The sequence below is a fragment of the Macaca thibetana genome, chromosome 19, assembly GCF_024542745.1.
Source record: "Macaca thibetana thibetana isolate TM-01 chromosome 19, ASM2454274v1, whole genome shotgun sequence".
NCBI lineage: Eukaryota > Metazoa > Chordata > Mammalia > Primates > Cercopithecidae > Macaca > Macaca thibetana.
This window is the reverse complement of record NC_065596.1, coordinates 20,339,849-20,366,881: the sequence shown is the minus strand read 5'-3', so window position 1 is coordinate 20,366,881 and position 27,033 is coordinate 20,339,849. Positions and strand designations below refer to the sequence as shown.

Genomic DNA, 27,033 nt, shown 5'->3' with positions numbered 1-27,033 from the left:
CAGAGTGAGACTGTATCTCAAAAAAAAAAAAAGAAAGAGAAAAAAGAATATTTTTCTCAACTGGAAAACAGTGGTTCATTCCTAGAATCCCAGCACTTTGGGAGGCTGAGGCAAGAGGACTGTTTGAGCCCAGGAGTTTGAGATCAGCCTGGGCAACAAGGCGAGACCCTGTCTCCACAAAAAATAAAATTAGCCGGGCATGATGGCACACACCTGTGGTCCCAGCCAATGGGGAGGCTGAGGCGGGAGGACTGCTGGAGCCCGGGAGGTCGAGGCTGCAGTGAGCTATGACTGCACCACTGCGCTCCAGCCTAGACTACAGTGACACACCAAAAACCAAAACAGGATATTTTTCTTATTTCATTATATACAACACTGTGGGAGGGCCTGGTTCATTTAGGTCAGGGGATGGTGCCCAGGTTTCCCACTGGTTCACAACCATCCCCGCTGATCTGTCAGGGAAATGACTCCTTTGGGGCAGAGAGGGAAATGGCAGAGGTGTATATGAGGAACGGTTTTGGGTTTTTTTGTTTTTTTTTTTTTGACGGAGTCTTGCTCTGTCTCCCAGGCTAGAGTGCAGTGGTGCAATCTTGGCTCACTGCAACCTCCGCCTCTTGGATTCAAGCAATTCTGCCTCAACCTCCTGAGTAGCTGGGACTACAGGCATGTGCTACCATGCCCAGCTAAGTTTTGTAATTTTAGTAGTGATAGGGTTTCACCATGTTGGTCAGGCTGGTCTCGAACCCCTGACCTCAGGTGATCTGCCAGCGTCGGCCTCCCAAAGTGCTGGGATTATAGGTGTGAGCCACTGCGCCTGGCCAAATTTTTTTTTTTTTTTTAGAAATGGGGTCTCACTACGCTGCCCAGGCTGGTCTCGAGTTTCTGGGCTCAAGCGATCCTCCCACTTTGACCTCCAAAAGTGCTGGGATTAGAGAGGTGGGCCGCTGTGCCCGACCTAGAAAGGGAGTTTTAGAAGCTCACCTCCCACCCACCACGCTGGGCCTGGGGAGGGGAAGCGGGGGCAGGAAAAGGCCGACAGGAAGTACAGTTTCCTGGGGGGTGGCTCACGGGTCTTTGGTCGCTGATCGGTCCTCACAGGATTTCCGCTCACTTCATCACCCACCCAAGCCAGGAAAGAGCCGCTGTCTAATGGCCGCCAACCCTTAACCCGCCCCCACCACGGTGCTACTCCCCAGCCACCGCATTTGTGTCAGAGCCTTCCGCTAGCGCTGAAAGCCACTCTCTTCCCCACACTGTACTTAGTTTTCAGATGACTATTTGCGGGGACCAATCGTGGCTTTCCATTTAATGATTCAAAGGCTCTTCTTAAAAAAAAAAACAAACAAAAAATTGAAGCTTTAAAAAACAAATTAGGCCAGGCGCGGTGGCTCACGCCTGTAATCCCAGCACTTTGGGAGGCTGAGGTGGGCGGATCACCTGAGGTCAGGAGTTCGAGACCAACCTGGCCAACCTGGTGAAACCCCATCTCTACTAAAAATACAAAAAAATTAACTGGGTGTGGTGGCGCACACCGGTAGTCCTAGCTACTCGGGGGCTGAGGCAGAAGAGTCGCTGGAACCCAGGTGGCGGAGGTTGCAGTGAGCCAAGATCGCGCCACTGCACTCCAGCCTGGGCGACAGAGCAAGACTCTGTTTCAAAAAACAAACCAACAAAAAATACCAAATCGATGGAAAGAGAAACCTCGGTAGGTCATGGCCCTCAGTTATGACCAAAAAAGATTATAAAGGGGGTGAAAGATGATAGAGTTTGGAAAACTGCCCTAGAGACTGTTCTGGAAGATTCCACAGCTGGCTGAGACTTCGGGAGCAAAGACGTGCAGTGTGTTACCAATGGCTGCCTCCGCTGTGGCTGCTGGCCAAGACCCTCGCTGCCCCCAGCCTGGCCCAGCCCCTCACCCACCCTCCCAGGCCTGGCAGGTCTGGCTTTAAGCCCCCCGATCCCCCAGGTTCCTAATCAGTGGTACTGGGACCTCGGTGACTGACGGACAGAGTCAAACTGAGCTTCTACTGTGACCCGGGGGAAATGGCTCAGACCTGTCTATTGCCGCTGGGGCTGGTGTCGCCAGGGCCGGAGAAGCAGGTGCCAGCCCTGGGTCAGGGCAAGGGAGGAGACACGGTGTCACTCGCCCGAGCACGGCCCCTGCAGCCAGGCTCTAAGCCCGTCTGACGCTGTCACCGACTCGCCTCCTCTGCTGCCCGGAGACCCAGCTCTTGTGTGACCCATGGAATCCTCGGGGGGACAGCAGTGCTGGAGTGTGGCTGCTGTGGCATTTTCTGCTCAGCGCAGAGGCGGACACTGCCCCAGGCCTGGGTGTGGGGAGCGCCCTCGGGAAGCGTGTGGGGGACAGTGGTTGGAAGGAAGGGCTGGGCCGCACCTGGGTCTGTGGAGGGGTCCTCTCGCATCAGGGGTGAGGTGATGGATACGGTGACCTGCATCCTGGGCTCCTTGCAGGAGGAGATGACAATGTTGGCTTCAGGGTCAGAGGAGACCTCATACTCATCCTCGGTCACCATCTGGGAGAGATAAATACAACACAAGGCCACCTTACTGCAGCCCAGATTCATGTGTAAATCAGCCAGGATGTGGTTGGTGTGTGTAAGTTAATCCTGTCGGGTCTCCCACACTTGCTGCCTGGGTGCCAGGCCCTGTGCCCTGTGTCTGAAACCTCCAAGTGACCAAGACACAGCTGCAGCCCTCCAGGAGCACACACATGTAGAGATATGTACAGACAACAGACCCTGTGATATAAGGAGCCTCCATATGTAAAGAACACCTATAATTCAATAACAAGAAGATCAGCAATCCAATAAAAAATTGGTGAGTGAAGTAACAGATACTTGGCAGAAAAAGAAACACAAATGGCCCTTTTTACACAATGACACACATTACCCCATAGTCAGGGAGGAGTAAATTAAAACTAATGAGACGCCACCATCTCCTGTCGGAAGGACATAGTTCAAGAGGTCTGTGTCACAGTCTGCTCTTCCTGTCCATGGTCATCACCCTCCATGCGGCCTGTGCTCACACCTGAGCCTGGCCTCCCACCTGAAACCCACCTCTCTCCCCTCTCTCCCCGATCTTCCATCCCTTCCCTTCTCAGGGCCTCCCTGCTGCAAGTCAGCCCCCAGGAGCTCTGTTGACATGACTGGGGTGGAGGCTGCCAGCTTCCCCACAGCCTTAGCCATTCTCATGGTACTCAGTTATTGTCTCTGCCACCGGGCTGCAAGTCTTCCAGAAAGCAGGGGCTGTATCTGTCACGTTGTAGCCACTGACATGTTGTAGGTGTGCAGGAAATGTGAGATGCCATCATGGAAGTCAGAGCATGTCACTCCCCTGCCCAAAACCCTCCAGCCTCCCCACTTCCCTGAGAATGCAATCCTAGCTCCTGGTATGGCCTTCAGGCCCAGCTTGATCCAGGCGCCCCCTCATTCCCTCATGCCCACCCCTCCTTGCTCTGGGCCTCCTGCTTTTGGCCTCTGCAGGTGCTGGTCCTTCTATGGGGAACACTGTCTCCCCGACCAGGCGCTGCCCATCCCCTGGGCATCCAGTGTCCACTGGAAAAGTCAAAGGAGTAAGGCTGAGTTATCCCAGGGATGGTGACAGACGCTCAGGAAGAAGGAACGACTCTGGGGACCAATTTTTCATTTTTCTTTCTTTTCTTTCTCCTGAGTAGCTGGGATTACAGGTGCCCACCACCATGCCCGGCTAATTTTTCTATTTTCAGTAGAGACACGGTTTTACTATGATGGCCAGGTTGGTCTTGAACTCCTGACCTCAGGTGATCCAACCGCCTCAGCCTCCCAAAGTGTTGGGATTACAGGCATGAACCACCATTCCCAGCCCGATTTTTCTTTTTAAACCTAAGATGATCAATTTAAATCCTTCAGTGTGAGAAGAGTATATGAAAATTCTCTAGAGGAAAAAGTTCAGCTGACATCTCACAGCCCTAAAATTGAAATTGGGTTTTTGCCTTTTCTTACGGCTTCCTAGTCATCATCGCTGCAAATGTTTTCTGTGCAGCTTTAATCATCATTTACTTTTTTTTTTTTTTGAGACAGAGTCTCGCTCTGTCGCCCAGGCTGCAGTGCAGCAGCGCAATCTCAACTCAGTACAACCTCCGCCTCCTGGGTTCAAGTGATTCTCTCACTTCAGCCTCCCACGTAGCTGGGATTACAGGCATGCGCCACCAGGCCTGGCTAATTTCTGTATTTTTAGTAGAGATGGGGTTTCACCATGTTGGGCAGGCGGGTCTCAAACTCCTGACTTCAAGTGATCCACCCCCCTCAGCCTCCCTAAGTGCTGGGATTATGGACGTGAGCCGCTGTGCGTGGCTTAATGCTTCTTGTATCTTAAAGTCGTTTAGTAACAGAGGTTCCCTGTGGGGAGAGGGCTGGCAGCCAGACGCCTGGAGCAGCGATGGGCGGGGTCCTGACCTTACCTGGAGCTGCCGGGGCAGCTGCTGGGCGATCCTCCGCAGCAGGCTGTGCGTGGGCTTCTTGGAACAGAGCAGAGCGAGGCGCACGTTCCTGTCCCCGCGCAGGAGGAGGCCTTTCGCCAGGATGCCCACCCGCATGACGCCTTTCAGGACCCGAGCCGGGGGGGTAACGCTGCTGTGGGGACAAAACCACGGACGTGAGCCGTCAGTGGAGAGACGCGGGGTACCCCAGCTGCCTCGCTCCTGAGCGACAGGGACCCTGCCATTTGCAGAGCCCCTCTGTGCCTCGGCATCCTCATCCATGAAATGGGACCAGGCGACTCTGTGGGAGGCGCTTGCGGGATGAAATGAGACACTGTGAGATCGATCTCGGAGGTGCTGTCACCAGGCTTGCCTCGGAGTAGCCGGGACGAGTGGCCACACCCATGTTTTCCTTCCCCATGAGCAAACGCTAAGCCCCAGGCCCGCCCTGTGAGGTCTGATGGCTCCAGCGTTCACGGACTCTGTCACCCTGTTGTTTCGGCTCCACATGGTTCAAGAGAGGACAGAAAGCAAGGCTGCATTCTGCCTTTGCTTCACAGGGGTTAAGAAAATTCACAAACTGGCCGGGCGCGGTGGCTCACGCCTGTAATCCCAGCATTTTGGGAGGCCGAGGCGGGCAGATCACTTGAGGTCAGGAGTTTGAGACCAGCCTGGCCAACATGGCAAAAACCCATCTCTACTAAAAATACAAAAATTAGCCAGGCATGGTGGCGGGTGCCTGCAGTCTTAGCTACACGGGAGGCTGAGGCAGGAGAATTGCTTGAACCCGGGAGATGGAGATTGCAGTGAGCCGAGATTATCTCACTGAACTCTAGTCTGGGAGACAGAGCAAGACTCCGTCTCAAAATAATTAATAATAATAATAATAATAATTAGCTCGGTGTGGTGGTATATTCCTGTAGTTCCAGTACTTGGAAGGCTGAGGCAGGAGAATGGCGTGAACCTGGGAGGCAGAGGTTGCTGTGAGCCGAGATCACGCCGCCATACTCCAGCCTGGGCGACAGAGTGAGACTTGGTCTCCAAAAAAAAAAAAAAAAAAAAAAAAAAAGGCCGGGCACGGTGGCTCACGCCTGTAATCCCAGCACTTTGGGAGGCCAAGGCGGGCGGATCACGAGGTCAGGAGATCGAGACCATCCTGGCTAACACGCTGAAACCCCGTCTCTACTAAAAATACAAAAAAGCCGGGCGTGGTGGCAGGGGCCTGTAGTCCCAGCTACTCGGGAGGCTGAGGCAGGAGAACAGCGTGAACCCGGAAGGCGGAGCTTGCAGTGAGCCGAGATCGCGCCACTGCACTCCAGCCTGGGCGACACAGCGAGACTCCGTCTCAAAAAATAAAATGAAAAAAAAAAAAAAAAAAAAAAAAGCAGAGGGCAGGTCCCTGGGTGCTCGTTGTACTGGGACACTTTGCAACCCACAGGTGCGAGGCTCAAATTTCCTATATGGAGTCAGTACTCTATGCTCCAGCAAAAGGAAGCCCTCAGGCCGAGTGGATCAGCCAGACACAAAAGGTCACACGGTGTGCGACTCCGTTTCTGTGAACTGTCCAGCACAGGCCAATCCACAGAGACAGGGCGGGCACGCGTGGGTGCATGAAACAAAATGAGGAGTTTGCTTAATCGGGACAGTTTCTGTCTGGGAAGATGAGACAGCTCTGGAGATGACAGGGGTGTTGTTGGCACAACTGTGTGAACGTGCTGCGTGCCCCTGAACTATGCACTTAGACAGGTTAACATGCTCGGTGTTGTGTGATGTGGATTTTACCACAATAGAAAAGCATTCAAAGATTAGAGTGAACCTGTAATCCCAGCACTTTGGGGGGCTGAGGTGGGAGGATCGCTTGAACCCAGGAGTTCAAGACCAGCCTGGCCAACATAGCGAGACCCCTCATTGCTACAAAAAGTTAACAATTAGCTGGGTGTGGTGGTGGGCGCCTGTAGTCCCAGCTACTCGGGAGGCTGAGACGGGAGGATAGGTTGGGCCCAGGGGTCTCAGGGTCAGTGAGCTCCGATCACGCCACTGCACTCCAGCCTGGGTAACAGAGCGAGATCTGTTTCTTTTTTTTTTTTTTTTTTTTTTTTTTGAGACGGAGTCTGGCTCTGTCGCCCAGGCTGGAGTGCAGTGGCCAGATCTCCGCTCACTGCAAGCTCCGCCTCCCGGGTTCGCGCAATTCTCCTGCCTCAGCCTCCCGAGCAGCTGGGACTACAGGCGCCCGCCACCTCGCCCGGCTTATTTTTTTTTGTATTTTTAGTAGAGACGGGGTTTCACTGTGTTAGCCAGGATGGTCTCGATCTCCTGACCTCGTGATCCGCCCGTCTCGGCCTCCCAAAGTGCTGGGATTACAGGCTTGAGCCGCCGTGCCCGGCCGATCTGTTTCTTAAAAAACAAAAAGCGGCCGGGCGCGGTGGCTCAAGCTTGTAATCCCGGCACTTTGGGAGGCCGAGACGGGCGGATCACGAGGTCAGGAGATCGAGACCATCCTGGCTAACATGGTGAAACCCCGTCTCTACTAAAAAATATTTTTAAAAAACTAGCCGGGCGTGGTGGCGGGCGCCTGTAGTCCCAGCTACTCAGGAGGCTGAGGCAGGAGAATGGCGTAAGCCTGGGAGGCGGAGCTTGCAGTGAGCTGAGATCCGGCCACTGGACTCCAGCCTGGGCGACAGAGCGAGACTCCGTCTCAAAAAAAAAAAAAAAAAAGAAAAGCAACAAAAACCAGCAGCTGCCAGAGCAGGAAGGACTTCAACAAAAGGTAACTCCCGCCTGGATGAGTTAACTCCATGGCGATTACTTAGACGACGTAGGGACCTTCTCGCTTCCTAAGAGTCATAAGGGTTTGGAGCTGATTCACACCGGTGCTCAGTGACACAAACCACTCTGATTACTCAACTACTCCCTAAGGCGGAGAAGTCCGTTCAGAATCACGCTCAGCTTCCTTCTGCCCATGAGGAAACTGAGGTTTACAGAGACTGTCAGTCCCTCGTGAACGACGTTTTTAGATGCGCCTTCAACAGCAAAAGGGAACGCTGAGGCATTAGAACCGCGTGGACCACCCGCTGCAAACCAGCCTCGTTCGGTGCCAAGAAGCTCTGAGACCTGGGGAACTTCCCCCTCCCAGGGCTGGAAAGCTGCCGCGGGCCACCGAGGGCTGCGGGCCCATCAGAGCTGGGGGTTCCTGCAGGGTCTCGTCCCGAGGAGCTGACCTCTGTCCTGGCTGAGAGCTGGTCCCCGGGGAAGGGGATCTCCAATGACCTGCGCTTGCCGCCCTCTTCCTCTCCGCCGCCCTGGTCCTCCTCGGCCAGCGTGTCAGACACCAGCTTGAGGGCCCGCTCCGCGTGGGACACGGCCCTCTGCACGGCGAGGAGCTCCTGCTCCGTGGGGTAGATGGTGGCGTGCTTGCACATGACGTGCCGGTCGTCGCTGGATGCCGGCCGCCGCCCGGGCTGTGGGGAGAGGCCGCACGTGTCAAGGCTGGGCTGTGGGGTCCCTTGGGGAGTGCTGGGCAGGCGGGCAGGTGGGGGCAGGTGGCCGTGGCCAGCCGGGTTACCAGGCAGCAGCACCGCCAGATGAGAATCCAGTACACACAGAGAGCCCCGGGGTGGGGAACAGGGAAGTGCCTGGGGCTGCCCCTGATGGCTGCAGGAAGCTTGGGTCTGAGCGAAGGAATAGGGGGGAACCTCTGACACCTTTGGCCATACTTTTAAATTTCCAGACCAGAGGCTTTTGAGTCAGCCTGGAAACCCCTTTCTCACAGCAAGGTGCAAATCTGAGGTTCCCATTTAGGCTGGGCGTGGTGGCTCATGCCTATAATCCTAGCACTTAGGGAGGCTGAGGATCACCTGAGGCCAGGAGTTCCAGACCAGCCTGGGCAACATGGTGAAACCCCATCTCTACTAAAAATACAAGAGAGCCCGGCATAGTGGCAGGTGCCCACGGTCCCAGTTACTTGGGAGGCTGAGGCATAAGAATTGCTTAAACCCGGGAGGCAGAGGTTGTAGTGAGCCAAGATTGCACCACTACACTCCAGCCTGGGTGACAAGTGAGACTCTGTCTCAAAAAAAGAGGTTCCCATTGAACCTGGACACTCGGGCTGCAGGGACAGGTTCCTCTGGGAAGAGACAGTAGCAGCCACAGAGGCACGAGGCTCCCCAAGGGAGGCGACCACCCGGGGCTCCAGGAAGCAGAAGGGTTCTCTGTGGCCCAACGGTAGGGGCTGGGGCGCTGGGGCTCCCACCTGTGGAGTGAGGCAGTCCGGGCCGTGGAGCCCCATCCCCTGAGTACTATATGGGAGTTGGCGGGGAGGTCAGGTCCTCCTAAGGAGGTGTCCGCTGCCCTGGGGGGTGTGAGGTTGCCCGCATTTGCACACAGAGGAAGCTGTACCTACCTGGAGTTGGGTGCTGGTGGGTGGCTCCGGCCTGCCCATGAGCAGAGAGTGGGCCCAGTCGGATGGTGCATCCTGGGAAGGCTCCTCCTCCAGCCGCCTGCAGGACCGAGACAGGACAGAGCGTGGTCAGGCCAGCAGCGGCCCTGAGCTGGGGGCACATCAGAGACGCTGGGGACTCATGCTCCCAGCAAGGAAGGCAGGGCCGAAGCTTTTGCTGGGGCTCCGCTGCACTGCATGGGCGCCTGCTGTATGCACAGAAGACTGAGGCTGGGAAGGCTGGTGCGGGGGGGAACCAAACACCCCTTAGGCAAGAGAGGCTCAGCCTGGGCAGCCGTAGCCTTCAGGAAGTCCTGGTCCCCTTCCCAATGCAGACCTGCTGCTGCTGGACACACCAGAGTGACATGTTACATCAGAAAATGCTCTGGGACGGACACAGGGGACTCCAGAGGTCAGGGACACTGGGACACCGGGGGTTAAGGGGACACAGGAGACACTGGGGATGAGGGGACACTAGGAGATCAGGGGGACACAGGGGACTCCAGGGGTCAAGGGGACTCAGGGGATACCAAGGGTCAGGAGACACAGAGACACCAGGGGACACAGGGACACCGGGGTCAGGGGACACCAGGGTTCAGGGAACGCAGGGGCATCAGGGGTCAGGGGGTCACAGGGCACACCAGGGGTCAGGGGGACACCAGGGGTCAGGAAAACACAGGGGACTCCAGGGGTCAGGGGTCACAAGGCACACCAGAGGTCGGGGATACAGGGGACACAAAGGTCAGGGGACACAGAGGACACCAGGGGTCGGGGGACCCAGGGGACACCGGGGGTAAGGAGTCACAGGGGACACTAGGGGTCAGGGTACATAGGGACACTAGGGGTCAGGGGACCCGGGGCCACCAGGGGTAAGGGGTCACAGAGGACACGAGGTGTCAGGGTACATAGGGACACTAGGAGTCAGGGGACACAGGGGTCAGGGGGACACAGGTCACCAGGTGCCTCTGCAGCCGTGCGGTCCAGTGAGTTGGCAGGCAGTGTCCCTGCGCCTGCAGAGGCGCCTGGCACCCACGTGTCAGGTCTGCACACCACTGTGCCTTTGCCCGTCTGCTCTGGAACCCTCTCTCGCTCCCACACCAGGACGTGCCCACTGCCCGGGCACCCGACTCCCCCCACTGCCTGAGAGCTCACACGGGGGATCCCCATAATCTGCAGCGGCGGGCGTCTGGTTCCACGCTGGACCTGCCCTCCCTCGCCAGGCCCCCTTGCCAAGACCCGCAGCCGGGCACCTCCTCTCCACGTGCCAGCGCCGCAGTTGCTCCAGCCGCTCCTCCGCCAGGCGCCGCTGCTTCCTCATCCGCTCCTCCAGGAGCTTCCGAGCCCTGCTGCTGGGCTCCATGGCAATGGGAAGGTCCGGGTTCACTTTCTTCTGGGAAGGAGAGGCAAGGCTCTGAGAGTAGGGACCTTGCCTTAGACAGGGATGCCGGGAGGGTCTTGGGGTGCAGGGAGAGACCCAGAGACTAGAACTGTTGGGCTGAAATCTCCCAAAGCCTTTTTTTTTTTTTTTTTTTTGGAGACGGAGTCTCGCTCTTGTCTCCCAGGCCCGTGTGCAGTGTTGTGGTCTTGGCTCATTACAACCTCCGCCTCCCGGGTTCATGCCATTCTCCTGCCTCCGCCTCCCGAGTAGCTGGGATAACAGGTGCGTGCCACCACATCTGGCTAATGTTTGTATTTTTAGTAAAGATTTCACTATGTTGGCCAGGCTGATCTCTAACTTCTGACCTCAAATGATCCGCCCACCTTGGCCTCCCAAAGTTCTGGGATGACAGGTGTGCGCCACCGCACCGGACCCAAGATACCCTGTTGAGACGTGGAGCAAGACTTTGAAAACACAGAAAATCATCCCACCCTCTTAAGTTCATGGGATTACACGGGCAGAAGAGGCCAGACCAGAGGCCTCCCAGCGCCCGCCCGGGCCGAGCACACCCCGGACGGGGGTCGGGGCTCCCCCTGCTGGACGCACCCGGTACTGCAGCCGGTGCCGCCGTCCCCTCACGTGCAGGTCCTTGGCGTTAAGGTCGTTGAAACTGCACTCGCACAGCTTACACTGGAAGCGAAGCACTCGCCCTTCCTCGCTGCACACCTGAGACACAAAACAGCTGCACGCACACCAGGCACGAGGCCGGGGGGATGTGAGATGCTACCTACGCCAGGTCGTTGCGGAGCCTTCCTCATTGCTGGTCATTTTGTGTTATGTATGTATTTTCAGAGACACGGTCTTGCTGTGTTACCCAGGCTGGACGGCAGTGGCTCGATCTCGGCTCACTGCAGCCTCAAACTCCTGAGCTCAAGCGATCCTCCCACCTCAGCCTCCCGAGTAGCTGGGACCACAGGCATGCACCACCATGGGAGACGGGAGGATTGCTTGAGCCCAAGAGTTCAAGACCAGCCTGGTCAACATAGCGAGACCCCGTCTCTACAAAAAATAAAAATAAAAAAATTAGCTGGGAGTGGTGGCTCACACCTGTAGTCCCAGCTACTCAGGAGACTGAGGTGGGAGGATTGATTGAGCCATGACGGCATCACTGCACTGCAGCCTCAGTGACAGAGCAAGACCCTGTCTCTTAAAGAATCCCAGGACTGCAGTCAAGGCAGAGGAAACCCAGCCCTGCCTCTTTGGCACGCACAAGGCCAACCAGGGTCTGAACTGCCGCTGGCCCGGGAACTGGCAGACCTGGCTCAGGAGCTTGGCTCCACTGCTCAGTAGCCTGGCTTTGGCAAGTCCCAAGATCCCCCAGACCCAGGAAAGGAGCTGGATGGAAGGGCCTCCAACCTCCTGGGGAGCTTTCTCCTGCCCGGAGCCCTTCCACCTTCCAGACAGATGGCTCCAGGGGGCCCCTGTTGGGACTGCCTCGGCCTGTCTCTGGCCCTCACGAGGCCATATTCATTTCCTGTTGGTATCCGAAATCTGGCACCCAAAGTGTCAAGCGGGTCTTGCACGGGGTTTGGTCTATGGAGGTCTGGCCTGTGCAGCTCGGGAATGGGGATGGGTCTGTAAATCCCACTGGGAGAAGCCGGGTGAGGTCTCGAAGACTGACCCATGGGAAAGTCCTTCCCTGACCAGGGCTTGACAGCCTCGGCTTACCTCCTCCACATATTCTGGGCCCACTGGCTGCGCATCAGAGCAGCCCAGGGGAGCTTCCTCCAAGCCTCCTTGGGCGGGTGTTCCAGGACCCTCTGACTTGGGTTGGGCCGGTCTCCCCCTCTGGGGTCTGCAGCCTGCTATCTGCGGCTCAGGAGGCCCTGAGGGGAAAAACCATGTCACTGACACCCTGTTCCAGGAGAAAGCACTGTGGCTGCGAACCAGCCAGGTGGCATGGGGTGGAGAGCCACCCAGACCCCAGGCTCGCCTCCTGTGATGTCGGGGGGAACGGCCCCGGGCAGCGACCTCGCTCTCCCTTTCATGCCTGCGTGTGACCCAGCCGAGAAACCGAGGCCAGTTTCAATCCGTCAGTGGGGACGTCCTGGATTTAGGTCCTCGCTTGAGGAACCCACCGACAGCACAAAATCCACAGTTAATAGATGATGAAGTATCAGGCGGACCAAGGCTCGTACTTAACCTACCCCCGTTAGGCAAAATTATGGAGCCTCGGGTGAGACAAGTATCTTTGTTATCAGAATGACTTGATGGTTTGATCTTCAAAATCATGTTGCTATTCAAGAATCAAGGCTGCTGAGGTTAAAAACAGAATGCGGCTCCCTCAGCCCCTGCCCACGCACAGCACGGTGGTCCAGGGCAGAGACTCTTAGACAGACCCAGGTTCCAATCCCACCTCCACCGTTTACGGCTTTTCCATCTACACATTGGGACTGGTGACAACATTGACTTAAATGGGTTGTGGGCTGGGCACAGTGGCTCATGCCTGTAAACCCAGGGCTGTGGGAGGCCGAGGCGGGAGGATCACTTAAGCCTAGGAGTTTCCGACCAGCCTGAGCAACATAGCAGAACCCCATCGCTACAAAAAAAAAAAAAAAAAAATACAAAAAGTAGTGGGATGTGGTGGTGCACACCTGTAGTCCTAGCTACTCAGGAGGCTGAGCTGGGAGGATTGCTTGAGCCCAGGGGTGGGGGCTGCAGTGAGCTATGATCGCACCTCTGCACTGCAGCCCGGGTGACACAGTGAGACCGTCTCAGAAACAAAACAAACCACGAAAAAAGATTTGTCATGGAGGTAAAGTGAAGCAATGCACACAAAGCAGCGAGCGGATGCCTGGCATTGAATCCTGGTTAACGCGGGCCACCTCTGACAGCTGGGGCTTTGCACGCAGGGAAGGTAGGGTCACAGGCAGAGGGGCGCAAGGAATCCACCTTCATTTCCCGGTACCCACGTAACTCTGGTTCTGAGCCCAGTTTGTTCACTGTGACCACCAGGGTGCGCAGGGGAGCAGAGTCGAGGTGGCAGCCCAGGGAACCCGCTAGGTGCAGGGCGAGGGCTTCCAGTGAACCCCAGCACCCAGCACCAGCCCAAATTCTGCTGGAAGAGGCCGGGCACGGTGGCTTATGCCTGTGATCCCAGCACTTTGGGAGGCCGAGGATAGTGGATCACTTGAGGTCAGGAGTTCGAGACCAGCCTGGCCAACATGGTGAGACCCTGTCTCTACGAAAAATACAAAAATTCGCCGGGTGTGGTGGCGGGCGCCTGTAGTCCCAGCTACTCGGGAGGCTGAGGCAGGAGAATCGCTTGAACCCGGGGGGCAGACGTTGCAGGGAGCCGAGATCGCACCACTGCACTCCAGTCTGGATGACACAGAGCGAGGCTCCATCTCAAACCAAACCAAAACAAAAAAACTCTACAGGAAGAAATGGCATTACCATTGTATCGGTTCTGCCAGCACTCTCTCGAAACGGTCTCAGAGGGTCCAGGGCGGTGTCGGTCAGTGGGAGGCCCTCTCGCTCCGCTGGACCCGGAGGACGTGACGAAAACCAACTGGATGGTCGATTTTCTCACGAAATGTTCACCGGGCAGGGTGGCCAGGGCTCCCGTGGGTAGGCGAACACGCATGCAGACACACATACCCTCGCGTGAGGCCTTCAAGGCCACAGGTCTCTTGGCCAGTGCTGGCCTGCTCGGGGCACACACGCTGGGGCCGGTGGCGGATGTGGGCTTGGCCTCCACCCTGGGGGTGCTCTCTGCGGCCGGTGCAGGCTCCAGGGTGGGAATGGGCTTCCCCAGTTTGGTGTGCAGCTTGAAGACCTGCAACAGACAGAGCCGGGCTCCTGTGGGAGGGCCGCTCCCAGCCTGATGGCCTTTTCAAGAGGCAGGAAGGGCCTCCACGGGCGGGCAGCGGGAGTGTGGGCGGGCTGGTCCCGGGGACCCCGCCTCTTGTCTCCTCCTGCTCTCTGGATATCACCCACTCCAGAAGGCCCTTCCCAGGTGGCCTCCTGCCTTGCACACGTGCTTATGAGTCCTCTAGCGCGGTGACACTCCTCTGACGTGTGAGCACGTGGCTCACCGGCTCACATGGACGCTCTTCCTCCTCTTCCACCACGTGGGCTGCCAGATGGGGCCTCTCAACCTCCCAAGCCCCATCCTAGTGCCCCCGACTGCCCGGGACTCAGCGTGTGTGGATGGATGGTGGACGTGCATGTGTCCCTGGACGGACACCCACGTTCTGCACGCGCGTGTGCACGTGGTCACATCTGTATTCTGGCCGTGCCCTATTCTCAGCACCTCCGGGTGCAAGGCGCTTCTGGCAAAGGTGTCGTGTGCACAGGGCCGCGGTGTGTGTGCTGGGGACCATCTCAGACACATTTCCAGCTCCGAGTCTCTGACACGCGCTGCACAAGACCTGCCCTGTAACCCCCGACCCCACAATGGGTGGCAGGGCCTGCCTGACCCCCAGACCAAGCCCCAGCCTGTGGGGGTGATGCCAGCCCCTAGCTCTCCGGTCCCCAGGCCAGTGAGTCTCCTTCCCCCGTTTCTCTGCCCCCCTCCTTCCCTCCTCCATGCCTCCCTGCGCATTCCTCTTTCCCCCGTGGCTTCACACAGGCCCTCAGCAAGCTGTCCTGAGCCGAGCCAGGGAATGAGGCCCTGGATGAGCCTTCAGGCAGCTGAGGGAAAGAAGCCAGGTCCTCGGCCAGGCCTCCCAGGGTGGCTCAGCCTGACAGCCCGGGCTACAGCACAAGCCAGCTGTTCCCCTCCCTGCCCTCAGGTGGGGACTCCATCCCCTCCCGGCCGAACTTGACATAACCCAGGCCTTTTTTCTTTTTTTTTTTTTTTTGAGACCGAGCCTTGCTCTGTCGCACAGGCTGGAGTGCAGTGGCGAGATCTCAGCTCACTGCAACCTCCACCTACCGGGTTCAAGCAATTCTCCTGCCTCAGCCTCCTGAATAGCTGAGGTTACAGGCGTGCACCCCCACGCCCAGCTAATTTTTGTATTTTTTAGTAGAGACGGAGTTTCACCATGTTGGCCAGGCTGGTCTCAGACTCCCGACCTCACGTGATCCACTCGCCTCGGCCTCCCAAAGTGCTGGGATTACAGGCATGAGCCACCGTGCCCGGCCTAACCCAGGCCTTTTTAAGGCCACAGGAGAACAGTGATTATTACAGCAGGGAGTGTGAAGAGCAAGACCCCAAAGGGAACACAGCGTTGGATCTCAAGGCAAACCCTGTCCGTCGCCAGGCCTGAACGCCAAGCTTTCTTGGAAGTCTGGGTGTGAGTGTCTCGGCCACTTCATGTTTTTGTGCAATAAGGAGGATCCCCTTTTATAAGCTGAAAGGAGTCCAGGTGCAGTGGCTCACGCCTGTAATCCCAGCACTTTGGGGGGCTGAGGCAGACGGATCACTTGAGCTCAAGAGTTCCAGACCAGCCTGGCCAACAAGGTGAAACCCCGTCTCTACTAAAAGTACAAAAATTAGCCGGGTGCGGTGGTGGGTGCCTGTAATCCCAGCTACTCGAGAGGCTGAGGCATGAGAATTGCTTGAACCCAGGAAGCAGAGTTTGCAGTGAGCCGAGGTCACGCCACTGCACTCCAGCCTGGGGGACAGAGTGAGATTTTGTCTCATGTAAAAACATAATAAAATGAAAAATAAGATAAAATGACTGGAAAGGAGTTTGGATCCTTGAAGATGAGGACGCATGGGCCTGGGCAGCCGGCGCTTGGGCGCGCTCCACTTGGAGAAGCTTCTCCGGGCTCCCTTTGATCTCCGCAGGCATCTCTGTGGGTCCTAAGTGCTGACCTGGGTGCCTCCTCCCCAGGGGTGGCAGAGCCTGGGATGGGTGGGGCCGTACCTTCTGGTGCTTGGCTCCCCGGATGTGGGCCGTGTAGGCATCTGCCCCAGTGCAGGACACGGCGCACAGGTCACAATGTAGCTGCGCCTGCACCCCGCGCGGGCTCCCGTTGGGCTGCACGCCTGTCTTCTGGGCCGCCTCCTTCTTTCTGTGCTTCTGCCCTCCCAGATGTTCCCGGTAGGTCTGCAGCAAGGGGTGAGAGGCAGCCTGAGTGGGGGTGTGCACACTGGCCACGCCCCCTCCCCTGCAGGCCCCCGGCTTAGCACGCAGGAACTCGATGGTAACAGACGCCCACTGTCCCCAGCCCTCCATCCCCTGGTGCCACGGAGGTTCAAGTGTCCCTTTATTCTTCTTATTTTTATTTTTTATTTTTTGAGACAGTCTCGCTCTGTTGCCCAGGCTGGAGTGCAGTGGCGCAATCTCAGGTCACTGCAACCTCCGCCTCCTGGGTTCAAGTGATTCTCCGTCCTCAGCCTCCCAAGTAGGTGGGACTACAGGCGCGTGCCACCATGCCCGACTAATTTTTGTATTTTTAGTAGAGACGGGGTTTCACTATGTTGGCCAAGCTGGTCTTGAACTCCTGACCTCAAGTATCCACCTGCTTTGGCCCCCCAAAGTGCTGGGATGACAGGAGCACACCACCGCGCCCAGCCTATCTTCTTACTATAGACTTCTCGAATTTTCTTTTTTTTTTTGAGACAAGGTTATGCCCTGTCACCCAGGCTGGAGTTCAGTGGCGCTATCTCAGCTCACTGCAACCTCTACCTCCTGGGTTCAAGCGATTCTCCTGCCTCAGCCTCCCAAGTAGCTGGGACTACAGGTGCCCGCCACCATGCCTGGCTAATTCAAGCATCCCTTTATGAAGCCCACGTAACAAACCCACAGGCTCAGACTGCTAGACATAAGGCTTCTCCCTTCTTCTGAAACTCAAGGAGTTTCTTAGGAAAGCATGCTCCACGCATCACGTGTTCCTTTCAGGGGCTGCTGTATACAGAAAATTCTGACTTTTCAGAATTCAACCTCGGAAACCAAGCAAGGGCACCTGCTGCCCGAAGGACAGTCATGTACACTTCCGTCTTAGGAAACTGCTAATAGACACAGGGGCTCCACCCGGGGGAAGCTACCGTGAGTCACAGGCCTACGCATCCGGTACTCCTGGGCCCAAAATATCTGATTGCATCTGGGGAAGCGACAGCCAAGCCCTCAGGCAGAATCCTGGGTGTGCTCCTTAAAATCCTGAAACGAAGCCCACCACAGAGAAGACGCGGCAGGTGGGCCACGAAACCCACAAGCCCTGACAATGCCAAGAATGAACGTTCTGCAGACTGAAAAGTGCCCCTGAAAATACTGGGGCACACTGGACACTGCCCGCTCCCCTGAAGGCCACCGGCTTAGCGCTCAGGAACTCAGTGACATCGTCTGGTTTTAGGGAAGAAACATAGGATGTGGGAGAGGCACACATTTTACTGTATGTATGCTCTCTAGAACTTAGGAATCTTTCTTTTTTAGATGGAGTCTCACTGTCACCCAGGTTGGAGTGCAGTGGGGCAAACTCAGTTCACTGCAACCTCCGCCTCCCAGGTTCACGCCATTCTCCTGCCTCAGCCTCCCAAGTAGCTGGGACTACAGGTGCCCGCCACCATGCCCGGCTAATTTTTGTATTTTAGTCGAGACGGGTTTTCACCATGTTGGCCAGGCTGGTGTCGAACTCCTGATCTCAGGCAATCCTCCTGCCTCAGCCTTGCAAAGTGCTGGGATTACAGGCATGAGCCGCCGCGTCCGGCCAATAGGCTGTCTGTGTGCACTTTTGGCGTATTCTGGAATAAGTAGCCACATGGGCTTCAACACATCTTGGTTTGATTTCTGCCTGGGTCACTAAAACTGACTCTGAGTTCCCCAAAGTACTGACCCTTTCTGAACCTCTGGGATTTTGTCTGCCACACAGAGATGGTAGCCACAAGGCAGACATAAGGATTAAATAACCCACATGCGTCTGGTGCAGGGACTCAGCTTGTCATCCTGGCACGATGGGAGGCTGAGGCAGGAGGATGCCTTGAGCTTAGGAGTTCGAGACCAGCCTGGGCAACATAGTGAGACCCCATCTCTACTGAAAATAAAAAAAGTTAGCTGGGCATGGTGGTTCGTACCTGTCTCAGCTACTTGGAAGGCTGAGAGGAGGACCTGAACCCAGGAGGTGGAGGCTGTAGTGAGCTGTGATTGCACCACTGCACTCTAGCCTCAGCAACAGAGCGAGACCCCTTGTCTCCAAACAAAACAAAACAAAACCTCAAACTTGTATCCGAGCACTCTGCAAAGAAGGCCAGGGTCTCTCCTAGCATGAGATGCAGTGGAGATGCCGGGGCAAAGAGCCTGAGACAGGGAAAGGATGATCTGTGGCGGGAGGGGTCCCGAGCAGGGTCGGGCCCCCCATCCCCAGCTGGGTCAGGGGTCCTGATAGGGTGTCCTGAGCGGTCTCACACCTCTCCAGAGACTCCGCGTCTCTCGCAGTCCAGAGCTTGCTTTCAGAGCATTCAAAACAAAAGATCAGGGTGTGTGTTTTGCAAAGATAGAGCTCTAGGGTCTGATTATCTTTCCAGGAAACGAGCCCACGATCTCTGCGGGGTGATCTGCAAGCTTTAAAACCTCAAGCGGCTGTGTTTGGTAAAGAGTCTTTCACGTGTGTCCCAGACAAGCACTGCCACACACAAGCACACGCGCACCCACAGGCGCAGGCACACACATACACACGCAGGCACACATGCGCACACATACACGCACACTCACGTTTGCACACACATATGCACACATATACACATGCATAAGCACACACGCACTGGCACACATATGCACCCTTGCACTCACACACGCACACACACACAAGCGCTTGCACACACAGGCACATGCATACACCATGCAAGTTTAACACCGGACCTTTTTTCAGCAGGCAGCGACCCTGACCCCCCGGCGCTCACATTCGGGTTCAGACCTTAGGAACAGAGAGGTCCCGCCCACGGCGGGAGGGCGACTGACCTGGGGGCCCGCGCAGCTGATCTTGCAGATGTCGCAGTAGTGAAGCTGGAGCTGCCTGGGCCCGGCCTTGGGTCTCGGCAGTTTGCTGGGAAGCGGTGGCTTCGAGTCGGCCCTGGGGCTGCTTCCTGAGCCTGCGGGCGTGGGCGGCGGGGGCAGCTGCTGTGGGGGTCCCGGGGGAGGCGGGGGCTGCGCTGGAGGATAGAAAGGGCTGGCGGCGCAGTACACCGACGCGTCATAGCTCGGGTAGCTTGGTGCTAAGGAGCAGAGAAAACAGTGAGTCGCGGGGAGATGCTGATTCCACTCGAGTTGAAGCGGGGGCCGACCGAGTGACCGCCTGGGCAAGGAACGCTGGTCTTACCCGTGTAGGCGGTGCAGGTGGGATCGTAGGAGGGCGGGGGGTAGGAGGTCACGATGGACGCCGAGGACTCGGGCTGGACGCCTGTCGCCGTGGGATAGGTGTATCCCGAGGACAGGGCGCTGGCTGGCTGTCCGGCCTCCACTCTGGGCGCCTGTTGTGGGGGCTGAGCGCAGCTGTGACCGCCATGGGGGCTGGGCTGCCTGCAGGCCTCTTGGGTCCCTAGGGGACAGGCACAGGCCCTCTGCAGAGCCAGCCCCCACCCCACTGCCCCTCACCTGCGGATGGACCCCGGGCTCAACTGGCTGGAAATGCTAGATGCTTAAGCCGGGACCAGAGGTCAGAGCCTAGGGCCAGGTCCCGGCAGCGACTCGCAGGTGACCTTGTGCCCACCTGTCCTTTCCAGAGCCCAGCTTCTCCCTCCTGCCGTGGGGGAGGAGGGCTCCTCCGCGTCTCCGGCTCCTTCACCCACAGAGCTCACCTCCTGCCACCCGGGGAAAGCTTCCTTGGAAAAAATGTTAGCTGCATTTTAGGTTCTCACTTTCCCTCATTCATAGGCCCACACCTGGCAGAGATCCCAGGGCCCATCTGAACAGCCAGCCCTGAGGCTCACCTGCAAATCTAGGATGATGATGATGATGATGATGATGATGATGATGATGATGATTGAGACAGAGCCTCGCTGTCGCCCAGGCTGGAGTGCAGTGGCGCGATCTCGGCTCACTGCAACCTCCGCTTCCCAGGTTCAAGTGATTCTCCTGCCTCAGCCTCCTGAATAGCTGGGATTACAAGCATGTGCCACCATGCCCGGCTAATTTTTCTATTTTTAGTAGAGATGGGGGTTTCACTGTGTTGGCCAGAATGGTCTCGATCACTTGACCTTGTGATCCGCCCACCTCAGCCTCCCAAAGTGCTGGGATTACAGGTGTGAGCCACTAGCCTTTATTTTGTTTTTTTTTTTTTAGAGACAGGGTCTCGCTGTGCTGTCCAGGCTGGAGTGCAGTGGTACGATCACAGCTCACTGCAGCTCAGTTCCTGGGCTCAGGTGAACCTCCTATCTCAGCCTCCCGTGTAGCTGGGACTATAGGTGCACACCACCATGCCTAGCTAACATTTTTGCATTTTTTGTAGAGAGAGGGTCTTACTATGTTGCCCACGCTGGTCTCGAACTCCTAGGCTCAAGCAATTCTAACACCTTGATTGGGCCTCCTAAAGTGTTGGGATTACAGGCATGAACTACCTTGTGCCACCTCTAGGATGGTTAAGATGTAACTTTCACCAGTGCAGTGGCTCACACCTGTAATCCCAGCACTTTGGGAGGCTGAGGCAGGCAGATCACCTGAGGTGAGGAGTTCGATACCAACCTAACATGGTGAAACCCTGTTTCTACTGAAAATACAAAAAATTAGCCAGGCATGGTGACACGCACCTCTAGTCCCAGCTACTTGGGAGGCTGAGGCAGGAGGATCATTTGAACCCAGGAGGCAGAGGGTGCAGTGAGCTGAGATCACGCCACTGTACTCCAGCCTGGGCAACAGAGCGAGACTCCATCTCAAAAAAAAAAAAGAAAGAAAGAAAAGATGTAACTTTCAGGCCGGGCATGGTGGCTCATGCCTGTAATCCCAGCACTTTGGGAGGCCAAGGCGGGCGGATCACGAGGTCAGGAGATCGAGACCATCCTGGCTAATACTGTGAAACCCCGTCTCTACTAAAAATACAAAAAATTAGCCGGGCATGGTTGCGGGCACCTGTAGTCCCAGCTACTTGGGAGACTGAGGCAGGAGAATGGCATGAACCCGATAGGCAGAGATTGCAGTGAGCCGAGATTGCGCCACTGCACTCCAGCCTGGGCAACAGAGGAAGACTCTGTCTCAAAAAAAAAAAAAAAAAAAAATAGGTAACTTTCCCAAGGTTTTCCTGTGCTGCAGGGAATGTCTCCTCGTCCGCAGCCCCGACCCTGCAGATGGCTCACCTGGCTGGCAGGAGTCTGTGGCTGTCATGCGCCCAGGCTGGAGGGCAGGAGGCTGGAAGTACGGCCTGTCCTCGTAGCTCCTGGCAGCCACCGACTGTCCGTAGCTGTAACTGTCCTAAGTGGGGGTTTCCGCAGGAGAGCAGCTCAGGCGGCAGGTGCAACGCGCCCTGGCCACACTGCACTCTGCATTTAGTCCTTCCCGCAGCGCTGGCTCCTAAGCATCTGCCCAAGACCAGGCCCTGGCCCGGGGGCAGGGGGCACGGGATGTGGCTGACACAGCAGCTCTCATGGAGCTGACACTAATTTCCAAGAGTCCGACTGCGATTTACAGGAGGACGCTGGGTGTGGCAGGAGAGGGTGGGTTTGCAGGGAGAAGCCCCCGAGGCCTTAGCAAGGAAATGGAGAAGGGAGGAAGAGGGTGGGGTCAGGTGGGTGCTGAGCTCGGGTGACAGGTGGCCTTTGATGCCGTTGACCGACACGACCTGGGGACGAGGTGCAGGCGGCAGGGCTGGGGAGTTGGAGCATGGTCATGGGGGACATCTTTGCGACACCAAGTGGGAACACAGTGGCTGGGTCTGCAGCCTGAGTGCCTCGGTTGGGAAGGTGGGATTGTCACCACCCAGCTGTGCCCCACATGCCACAGACACCCTCTTAGAGAGGCAGGAACCCGGAGCGTGGGGAAGGGGGGGTGAGTCCTGGTCTCTCTGGGGCCAGGAGACTGAGGCCATCTGTCCTGGCCAGGGAGGGGTCCTCCAACCCAGGTGACCCTCGTCCTCTTTCACAGTCACTGCTGAGGCTGGGACAAAGCTCTGTGCTGTCACTGTCCCCACTGCCCCGATGTGGAGGTATGCGTGGGGCCTGTCCCCGAGAGCAGTGGATTCTTTTGGAAGCGGCTCTGCCCTGATTTCTCCCCACTGCAGGTACGTAATGCCAGCAGAAGGGCCCCGAAGGAAGGATCACGGTTAAGAGGCCTGGGAGAAGGAGTAGCTGCGGGGAGCCCACCGCTCTCACCCACGCAAGGCGATCCACATTTCCCGGCAATGCTGGTCAAAGAAAGGACTGGATACCTGGTAGGTAGCCATGGTGGTGGTCGTGGGGACGGGCTCCTGGGATCGGCTGCCGTAGGTGAACTCCGGGCTGGAGTGGGGCTGGTATCCACCGTACCCTGCTGGGGCAGCTGGGGGAAAGGCCGGGTTCGCGGCGGGGTCCATCCCAGGAGTGGGTTGTGCAGTATAGCTGGCCCCCGTGGTGAGCAGGGGAAGAGTTGGAGTCTGGGCGCTAGAACCACAAACACACACACAAGCCCCACGGGGTTAGAGCGAGTTCTAACACCACCGGACCTGAGCTGCCCTGCTTGGTGGAGACCCTCCTAGGAGCCCAGGCACAGCTGGAAGCACTTTCCACAAATTAACACCATCTCACAAGAACGCTGTAATGCTGGGACTATCACTGCACCCAATTTACAGATGAAGAAACCGAGGCACTGTCAGTGGCAGAGGTGGGACTCGAACCCATCTGAGTTCCGCTTTGTGGATGATCTACTTACGTGGCAGGGCTTTTTCTGGATTCTTCAAAGAAAACTGAATTTTTTTTTTTTTTTTTTTTTTTGAGACGGAGTCTGGCTCTGTCGCCCAGGCTGGAGTGCGGTGGCCGGATCTCAGCTCACTGCAAGCTCCGCCTCCCAGGTTCACGCCATTCTTCTGCCTCAGCCTCCCGAGTAGCTGGGACTATAGGCACCCGCCACCTCACCCGGCTAGTTTTTTTGCATTTTTTAGTAGAGACGGGGTTTCACCGTGTTAGCCAGGATGGTCTCAATCTCCTGACCTCGTGATCCGCCCGTCTCGGCCTCCCAAAGTGCTGGGATTACAGGCTTGAGCCACTGCGCCCGGCCTGAACTTTTTTTTTTGGAGACAGAGTCTTGCTCTGTCACCCAGGCTGGAGTGCAGTGGCGCGATCTTGGTTCACTGCAAGCTCCGCCTTCCGGGTTCAAGCGATTCTCCTGCCTCAGCCTCCTGAGTAGCTGGGACTATAGGTACCCACCACCACACCCAGCTAATTTTTTTTTTATATATATTTTTAGTAGAGACGGGGTTTTACCATGTTAACCAGGATGGTCTCAATCTCCTGACCTTGTGATCTGCCCGCCTCAGCCTTCCAAAATGCTGAGATTACAGGAGTGAGCCACTGCGCCCAGCCAGAAAATTGAACTTTAACAGTACAGTGTCTGGCCGGGTGTGGTGGCTCACGCCTGTAATCCCAGTACCTTGGGAGGCTGAGGTGGGAGGATCGCTTGAGCTCAGGAGTTTGAGACCAGCCTGGACACCATAGCGAGACGTTGTCTCTTCTAAAATAAAAATAAAATTAAAAAAAATTAGCGAGTGTGATGCTACACGCCTGTAGTGCCAGCTAGTCAGGAGGCTGAGGTGGGAGGATGGCTTGAGCCCAGGAAGTAGAGGCTGCAGTGAGCTATGATCTCACCACTGCACTCCAGCCTGAGCAACAGAGTAAGACTCTGTCTCAAAACAAACCAAACAAAAAACAGTACAGCTGTGATCAGTAGCTCTCTTAACCTCCTTGGGGTTGAGACTTCTTTTTTATGACAAAATATTTCAAACATAGAACCACCGAACAAACGCACATCACTGAGATGGATAAGTGTTAATGTTTGGCTGTATTTGTGTCAGAGCTTATTGCTTAAATAAATAGAATTGAAGCCCACCTGGATCCTATTCCTCTCTCTTCCTCCCTAGGGTTGGTGGCTGTCTTTTGTCCGCTCATGATTCTTAGACTTTTACTACGTATGTATGAAGGTTTTGTTTGTTTGTTTTAGAGATGGCAGGGCTCGCTTTGTTGCCCAGGCTGGATGGAGCGCAATGGTGTGATCATGGTTCACTGCAGCCTCTAACTCCTGGGCTCCATGTGAATCTTTTTTTCTTTTTTTTTTTTTTGAGACGGAGTCTCGCTCTGTCGCCCAGGCTGGAGTGCAGTGGCCGGATCTCGGCTCACTGCAAATTCCGCCTCCTGGGTTTATGCCATTCTCCTGCCTCAGCCTCCCGAGTAGCTGGGACTACAGGTACCCGCCACCTCGCCCGGCTAGTTTTTTTGTATTTTTTAGTAGAGAGGGGGTTTCACCGTGTTAGCCAGGATGGTCTCGATCTCCTGACCTCGTGATCCGCCCGTCTCGGCCTCCCAAAGTGCTGGGATTACAGGCATGAGTCACCACGCCCGGCCCCGTGTGAATCTTTATACAACACGGTGTTGTGCTTTTCAGTAACGTGTGCAAAATTATGTTCTTATTGTGCATCTCACACTGCAACTTGCTTCTCCAATGGCCGGCAAAAAAAGGACAGAATGCCCAGACATGCACAAAAATACTGTCACCCCTGAATGTCTGTGGGAGATGAGTTCCAGGACTCCCCAGTGGGTGCCAAAATCTTTGGATGCTCAAGACCCTGATATAGAAAGGTGTAGCAGCCGGGCGTGGTGGCTCACACCTGTAATCCCAGCACTTTGGGAGGCCAAGGCCGGTGGATCACCTGAGGTCAGGAGTTTGAGACCAGCCTGACCAACATGGTGAAACCCCATCTCTACTAAAATAGATAAACACAAGATACAAAAAGGTGTAGAATTTGCACATAGCTTCCTGTATACATTAAATCATCTCTAGATTACTTGCCACCTAACGCAGTGCCTGCACATTACTTCATTTGTGTGGATTCAACATGGTACTTGGCATGTGGCAAATTCAAGTTTTGCTTTTTGAAACTTTGTGGAGTTTTTCCAAGTATTTTAGTTTATTTTATATTTCTAGAGACAGGTTCTCACCCCAGATGCCCAGCTAGAGGGCAGCAGCATGATCATAGCTCACCGCAGCCTCAAATTGCTGGGCTCAAGCAATCCTCCCATCTGAGCCTCCTGAGTAGTTGAGACTATAGGGACATGTGACTATGTCCAGCAGATTTTAAAAAAATTTTTAGTAGAGACGAAGTCTTGCTCTTTTGCCTAGGTTGGTCTCAAACTCCTGGGCTCAGGTGATCCTCCCACCTCAGCCTCCCCAGTAGCTGCAACTACAGGTGTGCACCCATACCTGACCATTTTTCCATATATATATATGAGACAGAGTCTCCCTCTGTCACCCAGGCTGGAGTGCAATGGCATGATCTCGGCTCACTGCAACCTCCGCCTCCCGGGTTCAAGCGATTTTCCTTCCTCAAGTAGCTGGGATTACAGGTCCCCGCCACCATGCCCAGCCTAATTTTTGTATTTTTAGTAGAGACAGGGTTTCACCATGTTGGCCAGGCTGTTCTTGAATGCCTGACCTTAGTGATCCACCCGCCTCAGCCTCCCACAGTGCTGATTACAGGCGTGAGCCACCACGCCTGGCCCGTTTTTCCAAATATTTTTGTTCGGCAGTTGGTTGAATCCACAGATGCGGAACCCATGGTCAGGGAGGGCTGGCTAATTAAATCCAGTCATCTTTGATGTTCTGCTGACTCAAAAAACCACAGCACCACACAGTTTTTGTGTATGTTGTTAGAAAGGTGTGTTTGTCATGGTGAGCGGGACAGAACATACTGTATTTAGCTTTAGCCAGCTTGGTTGATAATGTTAAAATATGTAGACATATGGTAGGCAGGCTTCCATCTGTACTTCTGCCCTGGGCCTCCCAAATGTAAAGACTGATTAGTTACATACGCAGAACACGCATCTAAAAAAAAAACAGTTTACTTGTTTGAAACTGTCACGATTCATTCACCTTTTTCCTATTTTCCTTACTACATAAGCGGAATGTGCTTCCAAAAGAAGAATAATTGTTTACTTGTTTGAAAAATATCACAATTCATTCACCTGTTTTCCTTAATTATGTAAGCAGAATATGCTTCTAAAAAAGACTTGTTTACTTGTCTGAAAATATCACGATTCATTCACCTGTTTTCCTTAATTACATAAGCAGACTAGGCTTCTATAGAAAAGACTGTTTACTTTGAAAATATCATGATTCATTCACCTATTATCCTATTGGTGGACATTGATACTATGTATTATTTATCTCCTGCCGAGTGATAGACTAACCCCACAGAACAACGTAGCTTTAAACACTGTGTCTGTGGATCAGGAATTTGGGACCGGCTCCTCGGGGTTCTGGCTTGGGGTCTTTTATGAGGTTGCCAATAAGAAAGAGGTCAGCGGCGGGCAGCAGGATCTGCCTCCAAGATGCCTTCCTCCCAGGGTTGGCAAGTTGGTGCCGACTGTTGGTGGCAGTCCTTGTTCCTCCCATGCGGGCCTTTCCTCGGGTGGATTGAGTGTCCTCACAACATGGCGGCCGGCTTCCCCCAGAGCAAGGGATATGAGGGAGAGCAGGGGAGAGGGAGGCACACACACCAGGTGGAAGTTGTCCTTGTTATGATGCAGCTTCAGGAATCATTTCATAGAGACGAGTGACTCACACCTGTAATCACAACTACTTGGGAGGTGGAGGCGGGAGGATCACTTAAGCCTAGGGGTTCTAG

General features: G+C 55.6%; 2 protein-coding genes across 2 annotated transcripts in view; one reads left to right on the top strand and one right to left on the bottom strand.

Moving 5' to 3' along the window:
• ATCAY (ATCAY kinesin light chain interacting caytaxin) overlaps positions 1 to 27,033 on the top strand; it is a 111,267-nt gene that overhangs the window by 7,731 nt on the left and 76,503 nt on the right. The window lies entirely within an intron of this gene.
• Positions 1 to 27,033, bottom strand: part of ZFR2 (zinc finger RNA binding protein 2) — a 38,542-nt gene that overhangs the window by 7,016 nt on the left and 4,493 nt on the right. The window contains exons 3-15 of the mRNA XM_050768337.1: positions 22,591 to 22,801; positions 21,524 to 21,638; positions 19,555 to 19,773; positions 19,197 to 19,450; positions 16,167 to 16,349; positions 13,951 to 14,128; positions 12,019 to 12,176; positions 10,897 to 11,016; positions 10,163 to 10,302; positions 8,877 to 8,973; positions 7,745 to 7,935; positions 4,460 to 4,631; positions 2,396 to 2,534 (exon numbers count right to left, since the gene is read on the bottom strand). Coding sequence (XP_050624294.1) covers positions 2,396 to 2,534; positions 4,460 to 4,631; positions 7,745 to 7,935; positions 8,877 to 8,973; positions 10,163 to 10,302; positions 10,897 to 11,016; positions 12,019 to 12,176; positions 13,951 to 14,128; positions 16,167 to 16,349; positions 19,197 to 19,450; positions 19,555 to 19,773; positions 21,524 to 21,638; positions 22,591 to 22,801 — 2,177 coding nt within the window. The remainder of the gene's footprint in view (positions 1 to 2,395; positions 2,535 to 4,459; positions 4,632 to 7,744; positions 7,936 to 8,876; positions 8,974 to 10,162; positions 10,303 to 10,896; positions 11,017 to 12,018; positions 12,177 to 13,950; positions 14,129 to 16,166; positions 16,350 to 19,196; positions 19,451 to 19,554; positions 19,774 to 21,523; positions 21,639 to 22,590; positions 22,802 to 27,033) is intronic.